This window comes from Brassica rapa, chromosome A01, assembly GCF_000309985.2.
Source record: "Brassica rapa cultivar Chiifu-401-42 chromosome A01, CAAS_Brap_v3.01, whole genome shotgun sequence".
Classification (NCBI taxonomy): Eukaryota; Viridiplantae; Streptophyta; class Magnoliopsida; order Brassicales; family Brassicaceae; genus Brassica; species Brassica rapa.
The window spans coordinates 6,901,069-6,924,674 of NC_024795.2; the positions used below are offsets into that span (position 1 = coordinate 6,901,069).

The 23,606-nt window shown below is 36.6% G+C and overlaps 3 protein-coding genes across 3 annotated transcripts; all 3 read right to left on the reverse strand.

The window, feature by feature from the left end:
• Nucleotides 1-2,850: 2,850 nt before the first annotated feature.
• On the reverse strand, nucleotides 2,851-4,776 carry LOC103860154 (probable xyloglucan galactosyltransferase GT19). The gene has a single exon (XM_009137756.3). The coding sequence runs from the start codon at nucleotides 4,366-4,368 to the stop codon at nucleotides 3,052-3,054; it is 1,317 nt and encodes a 438-aa protein (XP_009136004.2). The 5' UTR covers nucleotides 4,369-4,776; the 3' UTR covers nucleotides 2,851-3,051.
• Nucleotides 4,777-5,107: 331 nt separating this feature from the next.
• On the reverse strand, nucleotides 5,108-8,309 carry LOC103860163 (probable trehalose-phosphate phosphatase G). The gene is made up of 9 exons (XM_009137765.3): nucleotides 8,084-8,309; nucleotides 7,229-7,298; nucleotides 6,721-7,114; nucleotides 6,490-6,630; nucleotides 6,307-6,378; nucleotides 6,097-6,222; nucleotides 5,773-6,009; nucleotides 5,455-5,688; nucleotides 5,108-5,360 (listed from the first exon to the last, which is right to left on the reverse strand). The coding sequence occupies exons 3-9, from the start codon at nucleotides 6,973-6,975 to the stop codon at nucleotides 5,298-5,300; spliced, it is 1,128 nt and encodes a 375-aa protein (XP_009136013.1). The 5' UTR covers nucleotides 6,976-7,114; nucleotides 7,229-7,298; nucleotides 8,084-8,309; the 3' UTR covers nucleotides 5,108-5,297.
• Nucleotides 8,310-14,364: 6,055 nt separating this feature from the next.
• Nucleotides 14,365-21,069, reverse strand: LOC103860173 (protein INAPERTURATE POLLEN1). The gene has a single exon (XM_033286830.1). The coding sequence runs from the start codon at nucleotides 19,155-19,157 to the stop codon at nucleotides 18,333-18,335; it is 825 nt and encodes a 274-aa protein (XP_033142721.1). The 5' UTR covers nucleotides 19,158-21,069; the 3' UTR covers nucleotides 14,365-18,332.
• Nucleotides 21,070-23,606: the final 2,537 nt, after the last annotated feature.

Sequence of the window (23,606 nt, forward strand, 5' to 3'; positions counted from 1 at the left end):
ACATAAGAAATGGATGAGAATTATATATTCTCTTATTTTGCTGCTGAGTCGGTGGGAGTTGCCTCTGTCAAAATCACTTATGAGATGGTTTGTGTTTTTATAGAGTTTAAATCTTGATTATCTGCTGATAGAGCCTTGAAGAAGTAAGTATTTCCCTTCGACGACACTCCAATGGTTATTAGTGATTCTTAATAAATCTTTACACATGTTGTTTACAGTAGTATAAAATTTAATAAATCTTTATACATATGGTTTGAGATCCTCCGTTACGGCTGATAGGTTGAAGAAGTTCTTCGCTACTTACTATACGTCAGTTAAGTATGTTCGATTTGAGTTAGCCGGAAGTGTGATAAGAGGGAGATGGAAGGATTTCCCTTCGAGGGCACTCCAATGCTTATTACTGATTCTGCAGTAGTATAAAATTTCAGAAAAAATATAAATTTCTATGGATTTTTCACCGGTTATGTTAGAATTGCTTATCATCTGGTTAATGTGTAAATGTTGAGATTTAAAATAGATGATATGGATTTTGCACCGGTTATGTTAGAGTTGCTTATCATCCGGTTAATGTGTAAACGTTGAGATTTTAAATAGATGATATGTTTGGATATATCTGGTTTGGTTCTATATTGATTGGTTTACTTCCATTTCAGCATGTTAAACCAGATTGCGCATCTCACTGAAGCTGCCCATCAATGGACCATAAATGACTTAGCTGAGAAATTATCAAGCCCAGTGCCCAGAACCCAAGAATTCTGTAGAATTTGTATCCAACATTATTTCAAAACGGCAATTGTTTAGACTATAATAGATTAGGCCACTAGCAAAAGAGAATTAATAAATAGTTGTACTATGTTTTGGGCCTAATTGAGCCTATTAAGAATTCTTGCATAAAGTTAGTCGAATCCAGAAAAGGAAGTCTAGGGTTTCGTTCTACTTAATTATGCTCTGAAGCTATTTTAGGGTTTGTATAATCAGCCATGAAACATCTGGAGCAGCTGTTCTCGGAAAAATTATTATTAACAACCTCCAGATAACCTCCAGATATATGAAACAGTACAATCTTCAAACTGGTAAGAGAATACTCAGACACAGTTCCAGTCGATTTACTCATCACTATATTCTCTCTAGTCCCGGCTAAGTCCATAGCTAGGTTTCGTTGCGTATCGAAGTTTTGGGCATTCATATTTCGCCGTCATGATTTCACTGAGCTGTTTCTCACCAAGTCTTGCACTCGTCCACTTCTCTTGTTCACCTTAGAAGCTGATGGCAAGTTATTTTTCTACTCAACAACTCAGCCTCATAATCCAGATGATAACTCTTGTAGCCAGCCCATATCACACATCTGTTCCCAAATATATTCCATCTGATACACCCCCTCATCTTCAATATTATGCCCTATATTTTCCGAAGTCTTCTCATGAGTCTTTTTACAAATATTCTCCGACTGATATCTTTGCCCCAGTCTGTGGATTGATCTTGCTTCACGGATGGAAAAGAAGACAGGTGCGGGTGATTTGTAACCCTGCCAAGGGAAAGGTCCTAATCCAAGGGAAAGTTCCTAATCCTACCCAAACTACCCAAAGAAGTTAAAACTACGGGTAACACCAAAGCTCCAGAAGGGACAGAAAAGATCGCAGGGATGTATTTTGGCTATGATCCCATCGGCAAACAGTTCAAAGTGTTGTGTATGACCTCATCAGGTCACGAAATTTATAGACCCGACACTCATTGGGTTTTGTCGTTGGAGTCTGGAAAACGTTTTTGGAGACCGGTCGAACGCAAATTCCATTTTATGGTGACTAATTGGATACGTGGTTATATATGCATAAATGGTTCTTTGTACTTCGGGTTACTCCCAATGCTCTTGGGTGATATTTTACTTCGACGTTAGGTCAGAGAAGTTTTGCCTTATCAACAATGATGTAGACATTCCACCAGGGATTGCAGATCATACAAATTCTTTGACTTTGTTAAACTACAAAGGTAAACTAGGTATTATGAAACTTCGGGAAAGAGAAGTTGTGTTGTGGCATCTAGAAGATGCTACAAGCCATAAATGGTCAAAGCATATCTACGTACTGAATCCTTTAGGGGAGTCAATAGTCACGGGGAACAAGTTTGTTGGAATGACTAGCACAGGCGAGCTTGTGTGGTCGTCGTACTCGTCTCACGGTCTATCAAACCATTTCCACGTTTTCTTCTACAATTTGGAGAGGAATACTTTTACGAGAGTCAATATTAAGGGATTTCGGCATCATAGTGTAAGAAGGATTCATACCTTCATAGACTATGTGGAGAATATGAAGTTTATGTAATTGTGTTCATGGCTTTCCACATATTGACTTGTGACTTTTTTTAATCTTTGATTTCAATAAATGTAATTTACTGTATTCGGTTTTTAGTTTAAATATCAGATGGCCAATAAATGTAATTTACTGTATTCGGTTATTATATGTTCTCGATTTCAACTCTTATAATTGGCTACTATCTATTCTTCTTCATGTGCACGCCAGGACTATATTAAATTCCAACGTTTGCCATGTATTTTTTGCAAATCACAAAAACGTATGAGTTCATCAATGTTAATAGAAGTGTAATTGTTTGTATTCAATGACCAAGCGAAAGCATAAAAAAAGGTACGGGAAGTGGAAGCAGAATCCAGATCCAGAGGATTAGTTCAAGTCATCAACCTTCCTTCTTGTCTTCACAGATGACTTTTCATGTCTTCATATATAAACCGGAGTTTTTTTTAATAGCTTTTAACACTATACTCTGACTTAAGCGATCTTATGAAACTGAGGATTCAATTCATATACCAGTGTAGTCTCGACAAAAACACACTCCAAATTGTCCCCAAAAACAGAGTATATCATACTATATATTACCATCCAAAACACACATTTTGAATCCAACTTACAAAATACTATGTAGTTGAGATTAATGCAAAATTCTCTCATCATGAACAACTATAGTTACAAGAGATTCCAAACAAACAGACAACAACAACATGATAATAAATACCTGTTTTAACTGTGTTCGGTAGTAAACTCAACCCCTAGAACTGATCTTCTGCAGAACACCATCAATAGCGATATCAACGGCATCTTTCTTATTCATCAACCCCATGGAAGCACCATGCCGTCTATACATAACCCTAGGCATCATCTCAATCACTCTCTCCCTCATCCTCGCCACTTCTTCTTTCGGTATACTCATCAACACGTCCGCGATCCTCACTCCCCTGAACACAACATCTTCCTTCGTAATCGTCACCGAGAACTCCGAGAACTCTTCCTCCGGCAAATGCCACCCGTACTGCATCTTCGCCGTCTGGTCTTCGAAGAACACAGGGATGCATCCCGCGATGATCCCGTCGAACGTCGCCTTGCGAGTCGGAGTGTCTCCCGGCGGCTGCAAGCAGAAGGAAGACTGCAACATGGGTCTCATGAACCGAATCGGGTCGTGCTCGCAGATCCCGTTGGAGCAGTCCACGAAGTCGCAAGTCTTGATCTTTTCCGAGGAGGTTTCCGGTTCTGTTTCGGTCACGTTGGTACACTCTAGCCGGATGCTCCGGCGGATATTCGGGGTGGAGGAGGTTCCTCCCCCGCCTGCGAATAGCATGAGAGACGTTCTCCGCGAACGACGCACTCTCCGGATCCAAGACTCCAAAAACGGCAAGCTGTGCGGGTGAAACGACGTCGGGTAAGGAACCGCTTGCTCTTGCCACGGCCAGAAACGCGATTCCAACGTTAACGCCGTTAAGTTGAAAAACTCGGGGCGTTCGAGGAAGGAAGTTCCCCAGATCGGAGGGTCAACGGTCAACGGCTGGGAGAAGTCCCAAGCGGGCCGGGCCATGACGAGGAAATGGTCGTGGCCCGAGCGGCGAGACCAGATCTCCGGGGAGTCTTGCGTCAGGAACGAGAGAAGATCCGACCCGTGATCGGCGCTGGAGTTGACGTCGGATCCGTAGAGGTAGCGGAGAGAGTCGATGCCGGCGTAGTAAGGGAGGTAGACGGCGGAGGCGAGATTCGGGTCGGGCGTGAGGCACGGGTACTCGAGGATCCGACGGTGGAAAATGAGTTCGAGGAGAAGCGGGTCGGTTCGGTACCAGCTTCGGGTGCGGGTATGGGTCTTTGGGCCGAGGCCGTGGTTGGCTAAGTAAGGGCAGAGATCGTCGGTGAGTGGGTAGTGGTTGCAAGTTGAGAGGAGATCGAGATTGAATCGTGAAGGGAGTGTACGGATGTGGATCCAACGGCCTGTGCATTCCGAATCGACGGTTGAGATTTGCTGAGAAACGGTAAGCTCGATGAAGCAGACGAAGAAGGAGAAGATGGTCAATGTCGTGACGGTGGATGTGGAAACCATAGTTATGGAGTTTTGTCGGAGTGAGTGTGGTGGTTTGTTTCTTTTTATGTTCTCTCTCTTGATTAATGGTAGGAAATGTTTATGCTAATTTACAATAAGTACTTATATTCTCGAGAATTGTTTAATTTGGCCCCTTATTTTTTATGAGGAGTAAGAAAACCCATGACGGACTCATGATTTTGGTTAATTTGGGAGTAGTAACTGAAGATTAGATCTATTTTGGTTAAAAACATAAAGTAATTTAGTGATATCTAGAGACGAATCTAACGGTGCTTGTGGACTTTTGAACACGATAAAATCGGATGGCGTGAGCGGGGAAAATGGGTTATGTGTGGGTTCAATAACTGAATTTTAATTCCTTTTTTGGTCACAGTTGAATTTCGATTCCTAAAATAAGAAAAACAAATAAACAGGCAAAATTGGGTTTAAATGGTGGTGATTTGAACGGACCGAATAGGATTTTATGAGATTCAAGGTGGGTTACAGTTAAACTGATTCAATTATGTTGCCTTCCCTCCCAAACAAAGCACAGACCAATGAGAATTGGTTCTGCAGCTGAAAAAACTATATAGCCTCACTTATCTTCTTAAGATTGATACTAAAGTATTGTCTAGACTCTGTTCGCTTTTGTAAAGGATTTAGTTCTCTTTAGCCTCAGTTTTCTTTTAAACTTGAATCAGAAATCTGAATCAGAAGATTTTATGAACTGAGGATGTACCATTTTAGACAGATTTCACCCTTAAGAAACTTATGAAATGAATAATGAAAATTCTTAATTGTAATACATTTTAATTGGTGGATAATATGGAAAAATGATAAATTAAAATATAAATGCCGAAACTGTTAAAAACAGAAACTAGAAAGTGAAACAAAACAAAAAAAACAAGTAGAGCGTTGGATGAAGCTCTTATGATACTCCTACACAATCATCAAATACTTGTGGAGTCTTCCATCTTTCTCCATTTCACCAAAGTCTTGAGAAACTTCTTTACCTACAACACCATTTTATACCACAACCATTACATTTACATATAAAACATAACATATGTAATGATCAAAGACTATAGATTATTATGTAATTAGTACCTCTGAGGGGTCTCTAAGAGAGTAGAACGCATTGCTTTCTTTAGGCACGGACGATACCAATATTCCAAATCCTTGCTCCTTCTCCCTTAGTACCTTGAAGGCATCCTCATCAGTCTTGTCATCTCCGATAAAGATTGGGAGGAAGTCATCATCGTTGCTTAATCCGAGAGATTCCAACAGAAACTCCACTGCTTTCCCTTTGTTCCACTCTATCACAGGACGAACTTCTAAAACCTAATCATATTAACAAACACAAGTAGTTAACCAACTGTGTTTGTGTGAATTTAGAGTGATGTTACGTTCATTGAAAGTAAGTACCTTTCTCCCGTGAGTTAGACGCAGACGAGGGTATTGCTTCAGGTGGTCATGAACGCGTTGAGCAACGATTAGCCAGTCTTCCTTATCAACGTTACGGTAATGAACAGAGGCGCAGAACTTGTGGTTCTCTACTTTTGCACCTTTGATAGATTTAGTTAGCTCAACGAGATTTTTATAAACCTCTTCGATGACCGGTATGAACTCTTTGGCAGGCTGAAAGAGGTTTACCTCCTCACCCTATTAAGAAAAGAAGTAACAAAGAGGTTAGAAGATAGATTGTTTGGTGATAGATATTTGAAAATGAGCTAGGTACAATGATTGTACCTGCTGGTCAGTGGATTTTATACAGTTGGGGTTTTCAGGTGACCCATTAACATTTGCTGGAGTCATTATGTCCATGCCATGACTACCCGCGTAATAGAGTTCGGTTAGTCCTACCAATTCGTAAACCTGACACATGAGCAAAGTCCAAACTGTGTTAGCGTTTTTAACTTTTGGTTGTATTGTGGTTAATGGATGGTTTAAAAGTCTCACCTTGTCACGGCTTCTACCACTAATAATTGCTGTTGGGAAGTACTTGGCCACATCTTTAACAGCAGCACGCATCTGAGAGAGATAGAGAGAGAGAGAGTCAACTTGTTAGCCTTTTGTGTTTCAGACAAGAGCATAATAATAGTAATAATAATAATAATAAAATGTTTTTGTTCTTGTTCTTACCGCATCAGACATAATGGCACGATCAGGGTCATCGACTATTGGGGAAAGTGTTCCATCATAGTCTAAAAACACAGCTATCTTCTTGTCCTTAGCTTGAGCTGCAATATGCCCAAAAGAGGTAATCGCTGAAGGATACTTGAGCTGTCAATGTTAAAAGAATAAAAGTGTAAACAATAGAGAGATAAAAAACATCTGTGAATGAAACAAACCAAGAGATATATTATGTTTTACCATCCAAGCCCGTTGAGCAAAGTCATCTTCAGGAGCAATCTCGATGTTGAAGTCCTTGACAAGCCTCTTACGTGGCGGGGAAGAGGAAATCATTGCTTCTAACCAACCATTGGATCTAACATCGTCGAGCTTAGGGATCTTCTTCCTCAAACTCATGAATCTACCTGAAGGGAAGGATGATCCGAGTCTTGATTTGCTGACTGGTGTAGTAGGCTCAGAGAGAACAGGGGTCGTCTTGTTTATGTTAATATCCATCCAACTCCAAATCAAAATGCTTTCAGACAAGAAAATTCGATAGGAACGCTTTTTATCCGACTGTTTTGTCAATGAAAAACCACTTCTTCAATGTTTTCTTGTCACTGCTTGTTGGTGAACGGTCCATTAAAAGTTAACACTGAAGTTGATTATACACAAAAAAAAAAAAACAATATTCAGAGAAGGTTGAAAACTTTTTGTAATAATATTCATAAGTTTCTTGAAAACTAGAAAGCTTTTCTTTTCACATTACCTTATCATCTCTAAGGCTTTTACTACAAGTAATACACTGTTAGGCTGATCTTGAGCTTCAACTACAAAACCTGCATAATATACAGCCACAAGAAACAAGACTAAATCAGAATGCAAGTTTCTACTAAATTTAATGTAACAGGACAGCGCAAAAAAATAAAGTTTCTTTCTTTTTGGATGTTTTATCACAAAGCATCAAGAAAAGGGAACTTTATTATAGACATAAAAGCAAAACATAACAAAGTCAACAAGAAAGTTAAGTTCTTTTTTTTAACTCTTCCTCTTGTTTTTTTACCTAATCATCTTAATTGTTGTTTAATGGCATTAAGAGAAAAGGAGTCACTGATATTGACAAGTACCAGAAGTTTACAACCGACTTTTCTATATGACAGCCAATACTACACTATTATTAAGAGCTACCGACAAAAAAAAAACTTATAGCTTCTTCTTCTGTTACTCCAAACTGTTCAAAAGAACGCGTATATACTACCAAACGAACAGTTCCAAACTAGTCTCTAAAGTCAAAATCATATTCAATATTTTTTTTTCTTTTCTTTTTTTCATATTCACTATTTTATCAAAAGAGGTAAATAAAAATCCACAGAGAGACAATTCAAATTCGGCCGCAAGTAACATTCAAGAGATGTGAAGTAAAAGGTTTTACAGAAACCAATGGTGGTTACGAAAGAACAGAGACATATTCAAACAAAGAGGGAATCAAATGTTCGATCAGAAAAAAAAACCGCAAGAGATCCAGAAATCTCATAAACAATAAACCTAAAATGGGGTCGAACGAGCTATTAAACCCGGTACCATACAACAATCCACGAATCAAAAAGGGATATAGATATCAAACCTGATTCAAACGAGCTGGAAAGAACAAAGCAGCAGCAGGCGCCAAGAAGAAGGGAGGAGAATGCAGATTTTCTCTCCTTTTGGAAAGAGAGAATCTTTAGAGAGATCGGGGAAGGAGATTTTTTGTTTTTTCTTCTTTACGAAAACCCTGAAATTTGCAGGGGGAATATACTGAAAATCCCGAGTTTTAGGGAAAGAGAGATGAGAGAGGAGAAGGAGAGAAAAAGAAGGAGACGGGGGGCTTTGGTATTTATAGAGTTTGTGAGAGAACAATAACAGGTCTGTTTCTCAAAGAGACAGAGCAGAGACGTGGTTAACAAGGTTATTAACCTCTTCTGAATACCGAAAACACCCCTACGTGTATGATTTGTTTACAAATCTGCCATTAAGACCATGTTAAGTTTCTTATTAGCTTCCCTGAATAAAAAAACTATTTGCATTATTTTATGATTAACGAGTTCGTCATTAGGCAGATTCTGGGGTGGAATCTTTGATTTATTCAATGTTCACATTTCAAAAAAATTAGTAATGTTTGTGCAATGCATTAACATTTGATATTATGGTGGTGATTCCACAGTCCACACCTTGTTATTATAGAAATGTATTTTTCTTCCTTGACCAAATGAATTGGTCGTTGATTTGGGTGATAAACGGCATTACTCACCCGTGTAAATTACCATGTTTAATGGTTTCTAGAATTCTCACTTCTACGAAAAATTAAATTTTACTAGTGTATACTAGTATTTCGAAACTACAGGGAAAGAAATAAAGAAAAGCATTTTTGGATTTTACCAGGAAAAAAAAACATTTATGGAGGAAGATATAAATAATTTAATAAACCGTGTTGACTAATGAAAAAGTTACTACCTACAATAAATTTGGGAGAGAAAAAGAAAAACCAAGGCGGACGTTAGTTTGTTACCCAAAAGGAGCTGGTTCGTGAATAGACACGTGCTTACGAGTCTAGAGAGTTGAATAAGCGTAGGCGCCACGTGTTAAATCTGATATTGTGACGCAACCACGTGTTAGTTGGGCCTTCATGGGCCCATATAAATAATCTGTAGTATTTTCTAGTTCCGGTGTCATTTTTCGGCATATTTATCTGATTTATCATTGCCTTTTCGTATACGACGTTCGCGAATTGTAAGTGACATTCAGCCAAATTAAGATGTGTATAATACACACAACACATTTATGTATTCTAGTTGAACATAACATCAAGTTTACTTGTAATGAGAATGACAGAATGATGTGGATGCTGAGGCTAATGTGTTATTAAATTAGGTTTATAGAGTTTAACAATTACTTAAAAGATGTTAGTTGATGAAGAGTTAAAAATCACGGGACCCATAAATAACTAAAGGACCAATAGAAGTTTGGTATGTGAAGTGGGTCCAGGTACTGAATACACGGCTGGGATTTGCTCTTCGTGATCACTTTATTGGTGGTGGTGGAGCTTACATATAGTTTTCACTTTTCATGCATCATGGTAGCTGAATGAATATAATTATTTTCCCATTAATTGAGACCATAGTAAAAGAATTTCTTCAGATTCGAAGTAACTATAAAATGAAACATAAATTACAGTGAAGAATGAATGATTTTGTGTATATTTTTTCTTATTAAATTAATAAATAAAATGAAAAATAGAAAGGTAAAAGATTGAAATTAAAGAGAAAAGAAAACAAAAAGAAACAGCTATATTTAGTTTGGTCATAGGAAGGTTCACCACGTGTATCCTACGCTGCATCTATGACGATTGACGGCCACAACCATATGCTGACGCAATGATGACACAGCTGAAAATGACAAATACATATATACCTTCTCGAGTATTTGACAGATCGATAAATCTCACACCTTCCCGAGTCGCCATTTACTGGAAGAATTTTATAAATAAGAACAGTTGAAAACAAATCATACTGTGTTTATTTAGCAAAAAAAAAAAATTATAATGTGTTTCGAGAATCAACAATCTAAGTAGGTGATGGAAGTACATAATATGAAAGTAAAATGAATGTTGTAAGAATATAAGAGATTTGTATTAATACTACAATTTAAGAAACATCGACAGGTATGTGCGGGTGCATTATTTGCACATTGGGTTAGTGCATTTGCTAGATTCAATGTATCTGACTATACAACAGTTCTCCTGTATGTATTGGATTAATATTTTTATCATTTCCTTATACTCCTTCGGTCCTTCCAACATTGCAATGTAAACCGGCGACATACCAATGTAAACATGCGGTTGAAAAGACATCCTCTGTTTTAGCCTTTGCAATTTTTAGTATTATTGTACAGAGGGAAACAGCCTGTAGTTACCTTTGTTCTTTGTTGGTATCGATTGTACTTGGTCTGGAAAATCATAATATAATAGTTATACATAAAGAAATACTGATTAATAATGAAAAGTCATATGTGCCGACCACTAACTATAAGCTCAATTTGTCAACGAACCCATGTTATCAGAGTGTTAATGATAAGACAACGTTTTATGATAACATATAGTGTTATAAGTCACCTGCTTATGTGTCTCCACGTATCCTAATGCAAACATATACATGCAACTATGCAAGCGTATGTCGTATATATTGTTGTCCCAAATTTTGTTTTCATTACGATATCTTGCATTACATGATCCGACTAGTAAAATACGCTATATACATGATATATTTGCCATATGGGCTTAGTATTTTAATTAGCTCCTCTTATTAATTCGGTCCTTCGGACATTGCAATGTAAATCGGCGACATACCAATGTAAACATGCGGTTGAAAAGATAAACCACAGCACTTTCTTTCTTTTAGTCTTATTACTATTATTACTGTTTAGAAAAACAGCCTGTAGTAATCTTTATTCTTTTTTTTGCTAAGGATGTTAATATCATAAATGAAATAAAAAGAGTTTTTACATGAGTAGAAACACTAATCTAAAATTGCTTCTCTGGCAAAAAAAGGAAAAACAGAGAGACAATTAAGTTACATTTGTGGTGCTGCAAACATCAGTGGCTCCAAAGAGGTAGATAGTTGAGGAATCTTTTCCTCCTGTTTCTTGCGTGGATGGTGTTGCGAATGTCCCTGTCTATGCACTTATTGATGGTACTTGGTTTGGCAAATGATAATATAATAAGTATACATACAGAAATGTTGATTCAATAGTTAAAAAATCATGTGTGCTGACCACTAACTATAAGCTCAGTTTGACAATATTCACGTGTTATCACAGTGATAGTGATAAGGCAACATTATTTGATAACATATAATCTTATAAGTCACCAGCATATGTGCCTCCTCGTATCACAATGCATACATATACATGCAAGCATATATCGAATGTGATTGTTTGTCATAGTTAGGAGAAACTTTTAGTTGAAAACATATTTACTCTATTTTCAGCTAAAACTACACCAATCAAGTGGAAAAAGTTTCTCATTAATTTACTTTAGGTTGTGATTGGTAGGAAACTCAGTGAAGTAAAAAAGACAGAGTAAAGTGGAGTAATAGAGTGAAAAAGAAAAATGTAAATTTGAATAAATAATAACAAAAAAAATTGTTGCGCTGGATTTCACATGGTAAATATAGAGGAAATGTTTACTCTTTAAGACATTAAAAGACAAACAACTTTAGCGCAACCGAGAGTAAAACATTTTCTTTCTTTTTTTCACCTGACTGGTTATAAAAAAGCGTAACACAGCTAAAAAATATTTTATTCTCAGATATTTACTCTAACTTGACCTTTCAGTCACACTCTTAGTTACTGTATATTTAATGGTAAAAGCATTTTTTTCGTTCCTTATAGATTTGATGGAGGAAAACAGTTATTTTCACTTTTTTTTTTGTTTTTAGTTTATAACTTTTTACTCTAAAGATTTTACTCCTAATTCCTCTATTTTCTATTACTCTAGATTACGATAGATTTACCGATCACACCCATCGTATATTCCCTTTTAGGGGAGGGGAGACTATGGTATTCTGCATTACATGATCCGAGTACTAAAATATGCTATTTAAATGTATGATGACAATTTTCAGGGTAATTTCGTGACAAAAAATATGCATATATCTACCATAAAGTATATATTCATTATCCTAAGCACAAGACTTATACACCGTGTTGCAAAGGTCCTGCTAGATCGGTACAATCAAAAACACAAGCTTAACATTTAGTCGGTTTTAACCGGTGGAGTAGTATGTTCCTTGTGCATCTGGTTTTAAAAGAGTTTGTAGTCGTTTGAGTTGCATCGCAGATTAGCAGTGTTAGAATTTTGAAAAACTACAGGAGTGGAATAGGTTTTGAGGGATGTTTTTTTTTCCTGAAGAATGTGGTAACTAGGCCAACTCCATCGGTTGGTTTTTGCTGGGTTTTTATCAATTAAAAAAACAAAAAGTAAGAAAGTGTGTCAGAAGAAGTAAGGGCATCATTATTGGTAGGACTAATCCTTGAGTCCTTAGATTATTTAATTAGTATTTTGATGTTAAGAGTTTTAGTTAAGGACAAACTTAAAAATGTAGATTATTGGTAGGACTTTTGTAGAGTCCTTAGATTATTTTATTAGTATTTTGAAGTTAGTAAATTAATTAAGTATTTTAATTTTATTACATAAAATAGTAAACATATTACATTAAAATAAAACACATTACATTGAAATTGAAAACATACTAAAAAAGCGAATTTTATCACATTTTTTCTAAATTTGTAGATTGCGCAAAGAAACAATTTTATTGAAGATCTCCAAATTTATCCCATATATTTTCTATCAAATCTTCTTTTAATTGTTGATGAATGTGTGGATCCCGAACTTCTTTGCGACGAGCAATTCTATTGCCGTGTTTTGTAGTATTTTTAACGGCAAAAGTGGAATCCTCATCTTGAAATTCCTCTAGAGTATGTGAATCTCGTTCATCTTCGACGATCATATTATGGAGAATGACACATGCTCTCATAATATTTCCTATTTTACTTTTATCCCATAAATTAGATGGATTTTTAACAACGGCAAACCTTGCTTGGAGGACCCCAAACGCACGCTCAACATCTTTTCGGACGGCTTCTTGGTATTTAGCAAATAACGAATTTTTTGGACCCTGTGGCAGTCGGATAGATTGAATAAAAGTCGCCCAATTTGGATAAATACCATCCGTCAGATAGTAAGCCAACTGGTACTCCCTTCCGTTCACATAGAAGTTAACTTCCGGAGCTATTCCGTTAATAATGTCATCAAAAACAGGTGATCGATCAAGAATATTAAGATCGTTCATAGTACCTGGAGCTCCAAAAAAAGCATGCCATATCCAAAGATCATACGAAGCAACCGCCTCCAACACAATTGTTGGTTTTCCGGTTCCTCGTGAATACATTCCTTTCCAAGCGGTGGGGCAATTCTTCCACTCCCAGTGCATACAGTCGATGCTGCCCACCATCCCGGGGAATCCACGTTGTTCTCCCACATAGAGTAGTCTTTGAAGATCCTCTTGTGTGGGACGTCTGAGGTATTCATTCCCAAACAAGTGGATTATTCCGGCGGTAAATTGGTGTAAACATTTTCGTGCAGTTGTTTCACCAAGTCGGACATATTCGTCAATGCCATCAGCCCCACCCCCATACGCCAATTGACGAATTGCTGCGGTACATTTTTGGAGCGGTGATAGACCAGACCTTCCGGCTGCATCTTCTGTTGGTTGAAAATACTCTACTTCTGTAGAGAGACGATGCACAATACGCAAGAACAAGGGCTTGTTCATTCGGAACCGTCGCCGGAATAAATTGTGCGGGTATGTCGGAGTGTCGCTAAAATAATCATTCCAGAGCTTGTTGTGGCCTTCTTCCCGGTTTCTCTCAATAAAAATACGTTTTTTTCGCTCTTTTGGTTCAGGAATAAAATCGAGATTTTCAAAGATATCCTCAAAAATAGAATCAAATTCATCATCATCACCGTTGTGGTAATGATAATGTGAAGAAGAAGCCATTTAAATGTTGCAAATGAGAGAAAATGTTATGAGCGTGAGGAGAAGTGCAAATTTAAGTGGGAGAAGAAGGATGTTACTTATAGGGAGACAGTGAAGAAAAAAACAAAGCATGTGACTTTGGAGTTGCTATTCTCAACCCCCCGTGATACTTATTACTTTGGTGAAGAAAGAAACAAAGCATGTGACTTTAGAGTGTAATGTTTTCTGACATTTTGGCAGCTTATTTTGGTGAAAAATATCAAGGTCACTAGAGTTGTCTCCTGTGTGCTCGTGAGTGGCAAGGTCACGAGAATAATGTGTAAGAGATTTTGCATAAGGTCACGAGAATAATGTGTAAGAGATTCTGCAAAAGGTCACGAGAATAAACTTCAAAGTAAACTTGTTTCAAACAATACCATGTTTCAAACAATAACATCAGACACTAACAAGTATCAACAAGTCCATCTTCAAATTAAACAACAATAAGATATTACAAATCCATGCAGGGTACTCGTGCTCATCAAGTCATATAACTAATCCGTGCAGGGTTCCTATTAAAACCAAAACGAGAACCGTAGCACCTACAAAGTACTCAAACCTCCCGGTAAAAAAAGATTTCTTCGTGGTTATATCAGTCACAAGCTTCTCTAGCCTAACCATCTTCTGTTGAGTCTCATAGTCGATGGAGAGGGTCAGATTGTCTACCTTATCAGCCAGCTGAATCACGTGTCTATCTCTAGCTCTCATTTCCTCCATCACCGCAACATCCCACCATTTCCATATATGACACTCTCCATCGTCTGCATTCACACAAGTGTAGTATCTTCTCCCTGTGGTGATAATACGGAAAAGTAAATGATCACTTATAGAAGAGTAAATGAGTATATGATTATGCATATCGACATGTAACCTGGATTATTCCGACCGGTAGATGTTGCAAGCAGAGGCTGAGCACCACAGTAGCATATCTGTGGGAAGCCAAACTCAACCTCCGGTTGTGGAGGGTACTGAACTGATGAATGAGCCTGTAAGCTAATCTCAGCTTGGTCACGTCGAATTAGATCATCTGTTTCGCTAAAACCACTACTTACTGAGTTACAAAACAAATCCTCTGACTCCGAGGGCTGGCTGTAGCTGTAGTCATGTCCCATGTTAGACTTAACCTGCATAAATAGACAATGTTATTATTACCAAAATTAATTGAGTTCATAATGAAAGAATGCAAGACACAACAACACAGAGTTTAAACAGAAATAATATATATTATTGATAGCAAACGGAGTCCATTACATGAAGAAACTTAAGCACTGACAGTCCATTACATGGAGAAACTTAAACAGAAATAGTAGACATCAACCAACAGAGATCAAACACAGATTTAAAACAGAGAATTGTTGTTCATCATTCTCAGAAATACAAGGCAAGCAGCTTATTCTTAACTACTTCTTCAGCATCACTTAATGGTTGCTCTCTAGTAAGCAGAGTGTCAAGTATTGCCAGCTTTGACAATTTCTCCTTCATCTCCAAATCCTCCTTTTTGAATTCCCAAATGGTCTTAACCTCATCAAGATCCCTCCCCTTACAGCTACTCCTTTTTGCCTTTGCAGCCTTAGAACCTTCAGGCCGGGTCTCATGATCACCAACTGACGCTTGGGAACCTGGCTCACCCGTTTTTCTCTTTAAACTGCCACTGGGTTGAGGTGTGTTAAGGCTAAGCCATTTCTGCTCAAACCTTAACACACACCATGCATGTTCAAGAGTAAACTTGGTGTTATGATCAGCGTAGAAGATCTGGTGAGCAACCTTCAGAACATCAGTTTCGTTCTGGCCACTGGCTTGTTGTCTTTCTGCAGAAGCGTATGCGGCGCAGAACTGGCTATATGGATTCCTTGGATCCATGGCAATTACTACAGAGAAGGGTTTATAGAGGAAAAAAAATATTTGGTTACTGATTTTAGCTAAGCGGAGAGCTGAATAAAGAAGATGTTCGATAGATCGGCCGAGAGAGGGAACGGTGGAGAAAGAGGTCGAGAGACGGATCGGGAGAGAGAGGAAACGTCGGGAGATGGAGACGGAGAGATAGATCGGCCGAGAGAGGGAACGGCGGAGAAAGAGGTCGAGAGACGGAACGGCTGAGACAGATTTTGGGAGAGGGAACAGGGTGAGACCGAGATCGCCGTTGAGAGAGAGAAGGGAGAGGATGAGAATGACTCGACTCCCCTGTTCCAACCCTAGACGCACACTCCCTCCCGCGATGACACGTGCCGTTAAGGACGGACACAAAAACTTCTTAACTAACATACGTTTTCTTCTTTTTAATTTCATTTTGATTTATTTTTTCGGTTTAATTCGGTAAGGACGCGGTTTGGGACGCCGATAATGATGCTCTAAGACTTCTCTAAACCTCTTGAGCACAGATGTCTTTCTTCAATTGAGTGACTTTTTTTACAAAATACAAGATTTAAATAAAAAGTAAACCATTATCAAAGTATTAATATTTTTATCACAAAGAACCTAATATGAGTATATTCACCATTGGAGTTGCTTTTAGATGGTTTCATCGCGATCAGGGTATAGAGTGTTGTTTTGTTTTGTTCGTTCCTTGTTTAATCTTCTACTTTTCAGTATTTGCAGTGTTTCTTTTAAATCTTTTTTTTGCTACTAATTGTAATTTTCGTCAAAAATACAGAACTGTAATATATTTTTATATGTTTACCAAAAGAAGTATGTATTCATAATAGTTATGAGGTTCTAACCAGATAAAGATAGTCAAAATTCAAAAACCACTTCATTATAATTTATAAGAAACTAATTCGTTTCTTTTATCAAGAACCTGTACTGAAAGATCCTATATTCACGAATCACGTACTAGTTAACAATAGAAACGACTCATATACCACATGTTACGTGAATTAATTTTTGTATTGAGTTTTTTTTCAAATGTTAATAGTCCTAGAAAATTGATTGATAGATAGTCCCCCGAATAAATAAAATCATTTTCATGTGAACGACGACATTTCTTATATTATATTGGATCTGAACATAGAAAAATGACCAATGAACCTTTATACGCCAGCTAACAAAAGGCAGCATACGGCTCGTTAAATAAATTGGAAGAAGTGATAAGCACTAATAGATTCAACAAGTCCTCGAGAATAAGTCGTTTATCTTATAATATAAGACTAGTTTGGCCAGGCCATATGCATATTATTATTACATGCATGAGCATTTGATAATTTCAAATCGGTTGAAATCTCTCTATCACTCTATATTATATATAATACCCCCGATTAATTAACACCCTCGTTTATTCTAAAGGAGATTACTTAGAATTAGATGGTCGAGGCCGACGTTATTGTCAAATCTTTATGTTTATTAAAACAGAGTTGTTGAAGACTTTGAATTGCCCTCATTTTTAGCGTTTCAAGCCATGTAAACGTCAAACTGGTTCAATATCATCAAACTGTTTCAGCGAGTACTTAAAATAAAATAAATATAAACCTAAAAGCAGTGAGTTGTATTTGTACGACACGTTTATAAGATTAATTTAATCGACATCAAAGTTCAACTATGTTTTCATTTCGGCGGTGCATATGCTCCTAATCTTTTAAAAGGTCTCTAGCGCTGGTGGGCCTAGTCTACCATAGTCGAAACAATTGTACATAAAGTTCAGATACATATTCTACAGAAATTCTAGGCTTATGGGCTCGATAATATTTCTCAGCTATGCCATGGGCTCCATCGATGGTCAGCTGCAGCCAGATGCAAACTCTGGGTTAACATGTTAAAATGGAAGGAAAACCAATCAATCTAGAAACCAAACCGAAAAATTCCAAACAAACCACAACTGAACAAACCGATTGACATGCTATATTCGTTCAACATTATACATACAGTAATTTGGACTGACTCTCAATTAATGTTAAGTGTTTTCTAAACTAACATACGAACATTAACAAATAGACTCTTAGTAGTTCACATTCTTTGAGAGTCCATCCAAATTATGTATAAGAAGAAACATAGACCTAAGAGTGTTCTGTTTTTGTAGGTGCTGGATAAGCCCTCCTAGCTAAACAAGTAAGCAACATTGCATTTCTCTGAAAAGTGGAAAACTTACAAAACCATATCATCTATACAAAATCTCAACATAACCGGATAATAACCGGCTATGGCCGTCTCTATAGAATGTAATATGTAACATAACGGAGTGCAACTCCATAGAAATTTACAAAATTTTGAAAACATTCTACAACTAATCAAATCTTGATTCAACCATGAAGAAACACAGAGTTATTTATTTTCCTAATTGGGCAATGCAACGACCTCGAAATCTTGGAGAAGAACCTGATCTTTAAACCCAGCAAGAAACTGACACAACCCTTCAAGATACAAAGCTGCTTGATGCTCGCTCGTAGCTCCAACAATGTCCATGATCACACTCTTCCTCAAACGGTTCGCGTCAACAAAGATACTCACAAGCTCCTCCATCTCTCCCTTGGCCGCATCCTCCACACCCGCCGAAGCTGCCGTCACCGCCGTCTTCCTCTTCTTCCCCACCTGATACGACGCGATCCAGTTCTCCGAGACGCGAGACACGAACCCTCTCTGCGCTTTCCTCACACGGTCCATAAGAACAGGAACCATAAGCCTCATCGTACACTCTATCTGATCGATCCTCATCACCAGCTCGTCCGACGGATCTTTCCACGCGGTGGCGATCTTCAAGGGCTGGTTCACGAGGTCCGGAATCAAGCGGAGGGTGTCCTCGTCCTCGTAGTCGGAATCTTGATTCTCGCGGTCGATGAAGGAGCGGAGGAGGTTGGTGAGGAGGTACGGGTGGATGTCGCCGAGGAAGAGGAAGGGCGTCTCGAGGGAGTTGCGCCACGAAGGGAAGAGGAGGTAAGGGATGGTGTTGGGGTCGGCGGCGAGGTCTAGGGTTTCGTAGTACAAGACGAGGTGGCGGAGGACGAGGTCGACGTTGGAGGAGAGGACGGAGGCGGAGGCGGCGGAGGAGAGGGATTGGCGGAGGAGAGGGAGGCAGTTGTCGGTTAGGGTTTTGGACCAGTCGGAGTAGAAGTCGTTGAACCGGCGAGTGGGTTTCTTGCGGGAGAAGATAGAGAAAGGCATTTTCTTGCGGGAGACGATTTGTTTCTTAGCTTCTCGAGGGTTCTTTATATCATATGAGGTCTCACTCTGTTTTTTTGGAGGGAATGCAATATATAACTGAATCGGTGATGTCGGTTATATTGGAAACTAAACCAGAAACTTCTGAGTTTCAATTTCGTTCGGTTCAGTTAATAGTACTATACCAGTCCAACCTGCTCTTAACCGCCTGTGAGACTAAAGGTAATGTTCAAGTCAGTACACACGTTGGCTCTATTCAATTATTTTGTACAGAGAATTTTGATGATATTGAACCGGATAGTTGTTATATATCTCACATACATTACAAAAAGAGTACTATTACCAATTACGCAACATTCCAAAGAGTACTATTAGTTTTTCTGAATGGTAATTAGCCAGGCCCTCTGTCATCGCAGCTTGAGAGATCTACGGGTTCGTCTTCGGTAAACCATCTCCGCTTAGCCTACTCCTCGTTACCTTCAGTATTATCCAGGTTCTAGGAAGTGCTTGTTATGAATTAAAGTGGACTTCACTTTTGTTGCTTGACTGTAGTTCCAAGTTTGGTTTTTCTAAACAAACTCGGTTCTTGATTGATGTTATAGTTTTTTTTTAAAATCTTTTTTGCGGCCTATTGCATCGGATTTGCTTTGAAGCAGACGAGATTGCAACTATTTGTAATCAGACTTTCATTAACTTGTTAATGATATTTACATTTTTAGCAAAAAAAAAACTAAACAGGTATAATGTTCACTAAAAGTTGTCACCTTCGTTGCTTAGCTAGCGACTAGCAACATCCACCATGCAAACAGCGGATTAGCTGAAAACCCTCTTTGGTCTCATATATAAAGAAGTATACACTAATTTTAAGAAGGTTTTTCCAGCGTACTAAACGTAAACATGTAATTACGAATAGTAAACAAATGCAAGACCATCTCATCCATTAATATATGCTAGAAATAATGCACTGTTTTATGTAACCATGACAAGTTTCAAAAAAAAAAAAAATTATGTAGCCATGACAAAGTTTGTTTTCTTTATTCTCTTTGTCGTTTAATTGGTAAATAAATATAATTCATTTCCTGAAATCAAGTAAATTGATAGTTCGATAACACGATATATGATTTTAGGAATCTGATTATACCAACAGTGATTGGTGAATGATGTATAATTATTGACTAGTTTGGTGTTGGATTCTAGTGATTATATAATTCAAGTCAGAAAATGTCAAAAGGATAAGGAACATGATTATATATTTAGCAGCAAAACATTAAGATCCGTGATTGGCGGATTAACAACAAGTGAACAGATTTAGAATATGGCCTCTCAAACTTTATTTTCATTTGATCATATTGTCTTTTTGTCCCCGAAACATGTCTGACGTTTTACTTTCCCTGCTAGTCTTTCGCTGCTCGTAATTTTGTCTTGTGCATACGGATTACGGCTCATCACCATTAAAAGATATCTTATTTCAGATTTCGAAAGTTTACCAAACACAGTTAAAAATATCTTAAGTATTTTTGTTGTATTACACAATCACATAATTAAGTATTAAAGGGGTTTATGTTCAATAAATTATGATAATCTATTTACATAATTAAAACACAATGAATCTTATAAATAATACATCAAGTTATATGATAGAACTGTGATATAACTTATTTCGTGCAATGGTCCCCCCATACATAGAATTATATATTTACAATTGTCGTTATTTCAATCTCTACTCGGTCAGCTTGGGAGGATTCATCTGGTCTATATTTATTTAAAAATTCATCTGCTCTATCTATATTATTAAAACTGAAGTACTTTTTCGTACTGTTTGGAAACATGAATAAAACATAAATGAGAATTGTTTGGAAACAAGGATAAAACATAAATGAGAATTGTTTGGAAACATGGATAGCAGATTAATTACTTTCTTTTATTTACACATTTAGTCATTGCATTTATTATAAATTATATATTTCTTTTTGTATTTTTATTTATAGATTCTGCCAATACATTTAAAATTAATTTAAATTAATTAATTACAATGGTTGTTGTTTCTTTATAGTGAAAATAAAAAAAAACTAAAATATATAGTATATCTTATATAAAAGAATTTAAAATATAGTATTACTTTATTTAGTTTAGTCAAATATAAAAATTTCGAGAGTTCAATTTTCAAGAAAATAAAATATCATAAAATTAATAATAATTCATAGAAAACTAATGCAAAAATTAAATTTTAGGCATGTTTTCCTTAACAGACAAACAACAGGTCAATATATGAATTATACAATTACATCAAATTACATTAAGTTATAAAAAATAATATAATATTATGTACAAATAAAAAAAATTATTATCAAACATCTATATTATAAAATAATATATTTTATTCTCTTTTTTTAACGCTGATTTATTATGATATTATAATTATGATATGAGAAAGATTACATAGACGATTCTACTCTATATGTACATTACAAAACATAAAAATATATATATGGAATTTTTTAATCAAACCAGCGGTTTATGATTTTATGTTAAACACAAATTAAATTAAACACCCGCACGGGAGTGCGGGTCAAGTTCTAGTTTGGTATTAAGTTACAAGTATTATTAATTTATTAACATATCTAATTAGTTATATGATATATAGGTGTACAAATAATGAAGTTATGTTGTCACTAGAAGAAGCTCTGGAAAGTTATCATTAAAAGATACATCTTTGAGTTATTGTCAAATTATTACATATTATCATGCAAAGCTTTTTGGAACTGGTTATCTAGATACTCATCCTGGATTATATGGTTATATCCCAAGATTTTTATTCCTTTCTTTGGTGGATAGAAGGCTAACTGTGAATCTGTGATCAATACTGTATCAAAATATTCGATTATGTCGGGTAGGCCACAATAAGTTACGTTAGAAAGATATCAAAACAAAACACAAATCATGTAAGCTTCTCACAGTAATCATTAAGTTCAGGAAAACACTGCAAAATTAATCATATTCATTTAGTTCATAATCTCTAATGTTTTCTAGACATGCTGTAACAACTCAACTATGCTTTAATTAACTAATAGAATAAGTAAATCAAAACCAGCATATCCACGTTAGTTATATGTCATACATATTTTTTACAGAAATGGATTTGGGGAATGGAAGTTAAAGGGAAAACAAAGTCACAAGGTAAGAACACATGCATGATGGGTGTATTGTACCGAATGCTTCAAAATTAGGTACACGAAAGTACATACATTTGTTACTTCCTATCCTTCCTTTCGATAAAGCCTACCATTTTATTTCTTTTCAATTGTTTTTGGCCAAACAACTTTTTCAGAAGCAATATATTGTATTTAAGAAATGATGGTGAATATGCTTAACCACCTTTTTATATATATAATATACCTTTTTTTTTAGAAGAAATCTTACAATCTAAAGGATTAATATTGGATGAAGATAGTTCGACAAAACACTATTGAGAATTTATGAACATTTCTTTTAACCCCTAAACGAGGTCGTGACTAATTCGCGAAGCCTATAGAGCGTCGGGTACTATTATAATCTAGAGAATGCATTCATATTCTACGTTGACCTAACCGTGATTGAAAGTCAATCACCATATAAATATTGATCAATATCAAATTATTGATTCTTTTTTTTTTTTTTTGAAACACCAACTAAAAAGTGTGACGCTAGTCTGAATTTTGGTATAGAAAATCTCGACCTGGTAACAAAAACATGTCTTAGATTTTTAAAAACTTGTTGGAATATTATGATTTTTTAAGAGAAAAGGAAAGGGAGCACTTTCTGTGAACCGAAGCATGTTACGCAGATCGCACGCGCCGTGCCGACTGCCGACCAAATCTCTAATCCATGTCTCTCCTACACACATGTTTGGCTTTTGTCTTCATCCTCTGTTTTATTAAAAAAGAATAAAAACGTTTCTCACAATATTTTATTTTGTTTGACCTGAAGTAACTTCATATCTGTAGAAGGTTTATGTTTGATCTCCATATCTGAGGTATATCTTTAAACATGGCCGTTTATGTTTTTCTTTATTTTTTTTATGGATAGATCGAGTTTTCTTATCAAACTTAGACTAAGACTTAACTAGTCCATATACATAGACTGATAGACACACCCATATGTGCATGTACACTAGACGACATATTGAACATTTAGATGATTAAACAAATGACTATAATAACAATAAACTCAAATCGGGCCTTTAGATTCAGTTACAACAACAAACATTTTCTTAACTCACTTGCGTAAGCATAAAAGTTTCACTAGCTAGTATGTTTATCATGGTTTGATAACAAGTGACACATAAAAATCACTTAGGATATTTCAAATAGAGAAAACATAATAAAAAACGTGTCATATATAGAATCATTGACACCATGCTGATGCATCAACATTCAAAAGTTCGTATACAATGATCTTATAAAAACATCTCCA

Coding starts and splice junctions, on each gene's coding strand:
- LOC103860154 (XM_009137756.3), bottom strand. CDS start 4,368: ATGGTTTCCACATCCACCGTCACGACATTGACCATCTTCTCCTTCTTC.
- LOC103860163 (XM_009137765.3), bottom strand. CDS start 6,975: ATGGATATTAACATAAACAAGACGACCCCTGTTCTCTCTGAGCCTACT. Junction 6,631..6,720: donor TTGCTCAACGGGCTTGGATG/GTAAAACATAAT, acceptor TAACATTGACAG/CTCAAGTATCCTTCAGCGAT. Junction 6,223..6,306: donor GTGGTAGAAGCCGTGACAAG/GTGAGACTTTTA, acceptor CTCATGTGTCAG/GTTTACGAATTGGTAGGACT.
- LOC103860173 (XM_033286830.1), bottom strand. CDS start 19,157: ATGCCTTTCTCTATCTTCTCCCGCAAGAAACCCACTCGCCGGTTCAAC.